This window comes from Notothenia coriiceps, unplaced genomic scaffold (genome assembly GCF_000735185.1).
Source record: "Notothenia coriiceps isolate Sejong01 unplaced genomic scaffold, NC01 NC01_scaffold00011646, whole genome shotgun sequence".
NCBI classification, from domain to species: Eukaryota; Metazoa; Chordata; class Actinopteri; order Perciformes; family Nototheniidae; genus Notothenia; species Notothenia coriiceps.
In genome coordinates this window covers 333-8449 of record NW_011344347.1, presented here as the reverse complement: position 1 = coordinate 8449, position 8117 = coordinate 333, and the positions used below count along the sequence as shown (strand labels likewise).

Below are 8117 nucleotides of genomic sequence, written 5' to 3'. Positions count from 1 at the left end.
TCACACCAAGCTGCTTACCTATTGCAGATTCAGTCTTCCCAGCCTGGTGCAGATCTACAATTTTGTTTCTGGTGTCCTTTGACAGCTCTTTGGTCTTGGCCATAGTGGAGTTTGGAGTGTGACTGTTTGAGGTTGTGGACAGGTGTCTTTTTATACTGATAACAAGTTCAAACAGGTGCCATTAATACAGCTAATACGTGGAGGACAGAGGAGGCTCTTAAAGAAGAAGTTACAGGTCTGTGAGAGCCAGAAATCTTGTTTGTTTGTAGGTGACCAAATACTTATTTTACAGAGGAATTTACCAATTCATTCATTAAAAATCCTACAATGCAATTTCCTGGATTCTTTCCCCCCATTCTGTCTCTCATAGTGGAAGTGTACCTAGGATGAAAATTACAGGCCTCTCATCTTTTTAAGTGGGAGAACTTGCACAATTGGTGGCTGACTAAATACTTTTTTGCCCCACCGTATATGCCTAAAAATAGCATAATAGGAGACCTTTAAGAGAAAATACATCTTGTGAGAACAAATAAACACGGGCAGAAAAACTGTTTCACAAATAATCCCTTTGGGGTTAGATATTCCATTAAAATGTGTAGTTCAAAATATTTGTATTTATACATATTGGCAGTAAAGAAAATCACACAATATTCTTGTATTGATGGAGTTGTTGTGAAATAGTAGGTCATGTTTATCACAGTAACCTGGTATAACTGTATTACAGCCACATTCAAATAGGTGAACGTGTTTACAGAGAATTTACTTTGAATTATGTGGATATTAAAGGGGCCCCTTATCTCAAAGACTGTTAGCCCGCAGAAGAAGTACAGTTGGAGAGGAAATGAGTTTGTGTAATCATCCCGAGTCATAAAATGAAAATGGAAGGCTTTTTTTTTTTTTACCACACTGAAAGTACTCACATTTCCGCTCAAGTAGACGAGAGTGACCTGATTGCTTTACTTTCTGAATGAATAGAAGCTGGGATACATATAAAGTTGAATGACATTTATTGAGGTAGAAGATTATTGTAAATAACTTATGGTAACCCCCTGGTGGTGTGAAGTATCTCAGACCTTCCTATAAACAAAATCTTAGATGTTTTAATGTTGAGATAACTGCTTTGGATTGTCATGTAACCTAAGTAAAGAAAAAGTAATCTGTAAATGGAAAAAGAAACTAGGTAATAATAAAATGTTGTTGGAATGAAAACAATTCATTTACATAATAAGATCTTTTGCTGTTATCGTTAGACGGCTGCACTTAAAATAGAATCACTTTTTCTCAGGGTTGTGGACCAGGCCTCAGGAACAGAGATCGCCGTATTTCCAATCTACAAGGTGTTGTTTTGTGCCCGTGGAAAAGAAGGTTCTGTGGAAAGTGACTGTTTCTCCTTCACTGAGAGTTACCGGAGCGCTGAGGACTTCCAGATCCACGTCTTCTCCTGCCACATCAAAGAGGCCGTGAGTTAGTTGCATTAATAAAAGGCTCTAGAGATATCAACCCCATAGATATCTTCTGTTATAACTTGCAGTATAGTAGACCTGACAGCATGTGCGCTTTATGTTGATGTAAAAATGGTGAGGCTGTATTACTACCACAGCCCTATAAGTGCTGACACTGGTGAACCAGCTGAGGGCGCTGTTGTCTCGTGTTTTCTCAATGATGCCCAGTTCTTTAATACTCTTTTCAGTATTAAATTGTCCAGTTCTGGTCTTTTATTTACTAATTTACTTTTGCAACATTTAACTGTATCTTTTCAGCTTGCATTTATAAATGTATCAGTTCCATTCAGATTTGTAAATATTTTCTTAACAATTACTTTTTTTAAATTCCAAATCTATGGTACACTTAGAAAAATGTAAAGAGATAGCACATAATTGTATTAGGTTAATTGTAAGCTATAATATTAAGTTTAAATAAAAAACAAAAGTTTCAATTTCATACTATTGCGTTAAACTAACAATTATGTGGAACCTGTTGACATATGACATTAAATTAAAGTCACTGTTTAATCTTTTCAGTGTACTTACCTGTCTCTTGCCTACAAACCTTTGTGTTTCTTTTGCTTTTCCAACAGGTCAGTCGTATCCTGTACAGTTTCTCCACAGCCTTCCGGCGTTCTGCGCGGCCGGCAGACATCAGGGACACGGCGCTCTCCGGCCCGCCTGAAGGCGACCTCTACACCTTCACTGTCACCCTGGAGATCAAAGAGGACGATGGCAAAGGCAACTTCAGGTACCTGGTCCACATATCCTCACACATATGTGCAGATACAAACCCATTTATTACTTTAAGAAGGTGTCTCAGACTATAATGGTTGTGTACATGTACAAAAACAATATTATCTTCACATCTTATATCATATATTATATCAAATTGCATGAGAATCAAACACCCTTTTATGAAAGAAGAATGATGGTACGACATTATAGTATGACAACATGGCGCCATTATCCCATATATTGAGGAAAGCCTTGGCATACATGTGAGTTAGACGTGAACATGAATGCATTTTGTGTGTGTGTTTCTTATCAGCTCAGGGCTGTTGGTATCACAGATATCTCAATATCTGTAAAACTGTAATGTGCTGCAGCTCTGCTATTTTATCGGAATGATATTGTTCATCCTCAAAATGCATCAAACTTAATGGCACAGCATGACCATTTTTACATTTTCACTAGCTATCAAATTTTTTTGTGTTTTAGTGATGGATTTTCTTTGTTCTGTTCTCCTCTGAAATAAAACAGCCAGTAACTTTTCTGAAACGACACAACCTGTAAAATGTGATAAACTCAGAAGACTATATTAAATAAACGTTTTATTTAATATTTAACTGTGCTATTTATACTAAGATAATGACAAAGTATTAAAGACACTGGCATTAAGACAGAGAGAACAATAACATGGAACAAGGTATATGGAAATACACTTAAGAATCGCAATCAAGAACACCACAGTACACTTACATTTGACAACGTTTGAATTACACCAAAGTCCTAAAGGTTATATATATGTTATATATATATGTATATATGTTCATCGTCCATAACATACGCCTGCCCATACCATAACCCCACCACCACCATGGGCCACTCGATTCACAACATTACCCTAACCCTAACCCACCAAATACTGACTGGTTTTCGGACCCCCCCCAGACCCCCCCAATAAAGCAAAAATGCACGTTTCAGAGTGGCCTTTTATTGTGGCCAGCCTAAGGCACACCTGTGCAATAATCATGCTGTCTAATCAGCATCTTGATATGCCACACCTGTGAGGTGGGATGGATTATCTCGGCAAAGGAGAAGTGCTCATAGATCTTTTCAGATTTGTGAACAATATTTGAGAGAAATGGTTATTTTGTGTATATAGAAAATGTTTTAGATCTTTGAGTTCATCTCATGAAAAATGGGAGCAAAAACAAAAGTGTTGCATTTATATTTTTGCTCAGTGTAATAACCCCCTTTTTTCCTATCCACAGTCCTGTGCCAAAGGACAGAGATAAATTCTACTTCAAGCTGCGACAGAGCGTTCAGAAGAAGGTTGTGGTTTCAGTTCAGCAAATGTGCAACAAGGAGCTGGGCATCGAGAGGTGAGGATCCCTGTAAGAGAGGTGATGCGTGACGAGGGCCTGCAGTGAGAACCTTCCACTGGCTGTTCTTTATTATGGGTCGGCAGGGTCGCATGTATTGCACCGCATTTATTCCTCACACATCTTCCCAGAGGGGTTAGCTTTTCAAAAGTTTGGAACTTCCTTCTAAGCCATACAAAATATTAAGCCTTGTTATATTATGACTTTCCAGATTAAACCACCAGATTAGCTTTCTTTTAATAAGGACAGTGAGTGCACATACTTGTTGGTAAAATATTGCAGAGGAAAAACAACAAGGACAACACAGGTGTAATATGAGTCGAGCTACCCAAATAGAGCATGATTAAAATACTACTTTAACATTTCCCACTTCCTGCAGTCTCCCCCATTTGTATGGCTCTACGTGCTCTAGCAGGCAGCAACAAAGAAGTAGGTCAGTTAACACTCCCCTCCTTTCTTCTTCATTCCCTCACCTCCTATCGCTATCAGAGGGAGACACCTGCCCTCTCCTTTATTTTTAGTGCCAATGGAAACCTCTATTGTGTTCAGGACTCATTCCTTTCTGAGGGGCTAGGCACATGTTTGACAACACTTTATTTGATCCATATTCATCTGTGTTATAGCCTCTGTCTTGATGGTTAATTCCTTTGAAATGTTCTATGATTTGGCATCATGTGTAAAGATGCAATAAGTTCTATTTTAACCCTGGGACACTTTGTTTTAAAGAAAGGAAATATTTCTATACAAACTGACAAAACCTTTTGAAAAATCACTCTGCATGACACTCAGCCTTTATACTTTTAAGCCCAATATGAACACACCTCATTAAGAGCTGGGATAAGTTATTCTAATGTTCTTATATAATACATTTCTGAATTGGGAGATTCCCATGCTGACCACTGGATGGCACCTCCACCTAAAGCTGAAGAGACTATAGCAAAGTGATTAGGATGTTATGATGAATTGCAACAACACATGCGATGCTGCTTCAGTATAGTGCAAGACCTCAGATATGTGTTTTAGAAGTGTGCCTGTACCTGTTTTACTCTCTATTGCTAACTTCCTGTGTGTCCATGCTTCCCTATTCTATGTGAGGGGCAAAGCCAGAAGAGGCAGGGAGAGTTGATCTTGTATCACCCTGAATCGGCTTAAACATGCTACACAGGTCATCAAGATATTTTAAAACTGTGGCTAAAATATATGTATTACTTTTAAATTGTGCAATGCACAGGCTCTTCCAGTTATTGTCTTCTTGATGCTTGAAAGCTCATAACGCATCAACAGTAAAATATTTATGATTGTAGTTCAGTCCCACCCAACGGCTGTGATCCCCTCTGCTGGTGAATCCAGAATGTACCTCAGCAGAGACATTTGTGATTATTGATTTGTGTTTTGTATCTCTTGTGTCTTCGCTCTAGGTGTTTTGGGATGCTGCTGAGTCCAGGACAGAAAGTGTGCAACAGTGACATGCATCTACTAGACATGGTGAGCTCAACCCACCTTAGCTTGTTTAACCAGACCTTTCATTTGTTAGACCTAAATAAGCACAACCAGAGTCAATAGCCAGGTTAATATTCAGCCAGTTATTATTACTGTCCTCTGTTTTTCTCAGTTTTGTTTGTCCTAGTATATATTTGTGAAGCTGATAAATGTGCCTTTTTACAATATAATGTCCACCTGTATTGATATTTTACATTTGAAATTGTACTGTATTTTTTAACCTATTCCATTTATTAATTCCTATACAGGAGTCGATGGGAAAGAGCTCTGATGGGAAGGCCTATGTGATCACAGGAACATGGAACCCAAACATGGCAGCCTTCCAGCCGCTGAACGAAGACACCCCTAAAGGTGAGGCGCATATTTATTTTTTAAAACCAAGATAGCTGTAAAAAACGACACGTTTGCAGTTGTATATTATTGACCAAACGCAGCAACTTTTGAATGTCAAAATGAACTTAAAGAAAATATGTAAGTTACAACTATGCGTCAAGATAACCTGGTAAAATGTTTCAAAGTTTGTAAATTGTTTTCAATTTACAGTTTCCTTCTTTAATACAATTTAGTGCACATGGCAGACATTTCTAGCTTTTTGAGTCCTTGTCCACAAGCCTTTGCTACATTTATGATCTGTGTTAATTGAGACCAGCATGTGCCTGTGTACCGGTTGTGCATACACACATATGAAGTATAACATTATTTCCATTTGTCACAAATGTGATGTGGGACTGCACAAAGCTCAAGGTCATGTCTAAAAATGATGCAGTGCTTGCATTGAAGCCTCAATGTGATAATGTTATGCTAGAGAAGGACCTGTCCTTGTAACCCATTACTTGTCCAGGCCTGGCACATTTTCGCACATTTTAGTGTGATCACATCTTGTTAGTCAGCAAAGCCAAAAGAGATGTGGACACTTACTCGTGTGAGAAATGAAATTGAAAGCAACATTTTAGGAGATTAATTTTATGCAAATCACTTTGAAGTGTTTGCTAGCATTTAAGCTACTGTGTGCAGATAATTGAGGTTAAAACATGTCCTTCCTATAAAGGCTCTTTGCTTTGCTTTCATTAAGTTAGATAAAGAGGGAGGGTTTATTTATTATGTCTACTGTATTACACATTTTTACTTCTAGAACATACATTTAAAAAAAGAAAACATCAAATTGAAAATTCATGAAGTACAGTAGGTACACAATATGTTTACAAAACTGTATTGGGTATTTTGTATTTCTGCACTAAAAGACAAGCAATGTTCTTGTATGTATACAGTGCTACATTTTGTATTCTATACTTTATTTCATTCCATCTAATCCCAATTGGCATATTTATCTTGTTTCCTCTTGTATTGCTATTCTGACTTGTTCTCTTATACACCAAATTCATTAAACCTTAATATGGCTATTAAAGTCAAACTTAAGCAGCTGCCTGAAATGTGTGATCGTGAATCAGAATGTGTTCATAAATTCACATTTACGTTTGTTCAATATCCTCATGTACTGTACCTGAGAAGAGGGACCAATGTTATTGTATTTTAAAAGGGAAGCATGTATGTGCGTTCAGAGTGTATGCAGTCGCTTGCATTGCCAAATCCATTACAGCTAACAAACTAGACCACTTGACTCAAAAGCTCTGAGAATTTGACTTGAAGGTAGATGGCAGGTATGTCAGAGCAGTCTTCCTCATGGGAGTCTGACAGTATACAACACACACACACACACACACACACACACACACACACACACACACACACACACACACACACACACACACACACACACACACAGCTACACATTATCATAATTGATATGCTGGCTGTTTGCTGCATCCCCCCTCCATCTTATCCTCTGTAGCTCTTCTATCAATTAAAGGCCAAAGGACCAACACAAATATCTTTAAATATAGATGGTGGTAGTTAATTTGTTGCCTTCTGCAAATTTATTACAATAATAAATCCTCCCTACTTGGAGATAACTTTGCCAGCACTTCTGTCTTTTTTCCTTTAGTTTATTCTCACCTTATAATTAAACTGTCCAAAGGTCATAAGCATTATGTGATTAGTTAGTTTGAGGCTTACACCTCTGTATTATATTTCTTTATTATAAAGAGAAATCCTCAGTACTATTAGCACAAGTTCAAGCCCCAAGGTTTAACTTTCCCACCTAAAGAAATACGTTTATTGTGGTCATTTCTTGAGTTGAGGACATTATAGAGTTATTTCCTTATCCACCAGGGGGTGTGGCATCTCCACAGGATACATAGTATGCACTTCCTGCCACCATAGGCGATGAAAAGCTAAACACATAGGCCTGTATCTATAGATTTCTTTTTAACTGTAAAGTTAGATTTGACTAGTTCTTAAAATCAAACAAATGGTACACTACATTGACATAGGTAATAAAGGTTGGTTCAGACTCATCATTGTGTGTCAGCTTTTGGACAATTCATTAGCTGGTTAAACAATGAGAGCTGTGTTGTACTTACAGCTGTTTATCATGTGTACACTACACTGTAAAAACCTTTTTTCATTTGCAAACATTTGGCGAACAGGCTTCACCCAGTGAAATAAATATAATTATATTTATCCACATAATATCCCCCAAAAATAAAATTGCTTTTGTTTTCTCTCTCTCTCTCTGTTTCTCTCCAGATAAGCAGGTGTACATGACGGTGGCAGTGGACCTGGTGGTCACTGAGGTGCTGGAGCCAGTTCGCTTCCTGATGGAAACTCTGCTCAGGGTTTATCCATCAAACGAGCGCTTCTGGTACTTCAGCCGCAAGACCTTCAGTGAGACCTTCTACCTCAAACTCAGACAGGTATCTCTACCTGCACGCATTCCCATACCTTACATAACATACTTAATGTGGTGTAGTTATTGCCTCTAGATATCCCAGAGGCCTGTACTACGAAGTAGGATTTTCGCTTAGCCGGCTAACTTCAGGGAAAACTCTGGGTTTCCGGTCCTACGAAGCTGGTTCTCTTTTTAGCAGGCTAGATCTCCATGGTAACTTATGCTGAGCGGCTAACC

General features: G+C 38.1%; 1 protein-coding gene across 1 annotated transcript; it reads left to right on the top strand.

The window, feature by feature from the left end:
* Window positions 1-1250: 1250 nt before the first annotated feature.
* On the top strand, window positions 1251-7905 carry LOC104946954 (rab GTPase-activating protein 1-like; the record flags this gene model as incomplete). Its single annotated transcript, XM_010772875.1, has 6 exons — window positions 1251-1460; window positions 2078-2235; window positions 3482-3592; window positions 5011-5077; window positions 5341-5443; window positions 7739-7905. Coding segments are annotated over 6 exons (816 nt in total), but the record flags the coding sequence as incomplete, so codon positions are not given.
* Window positions 7906-8117: the final 212 nt, after the last annotated feature.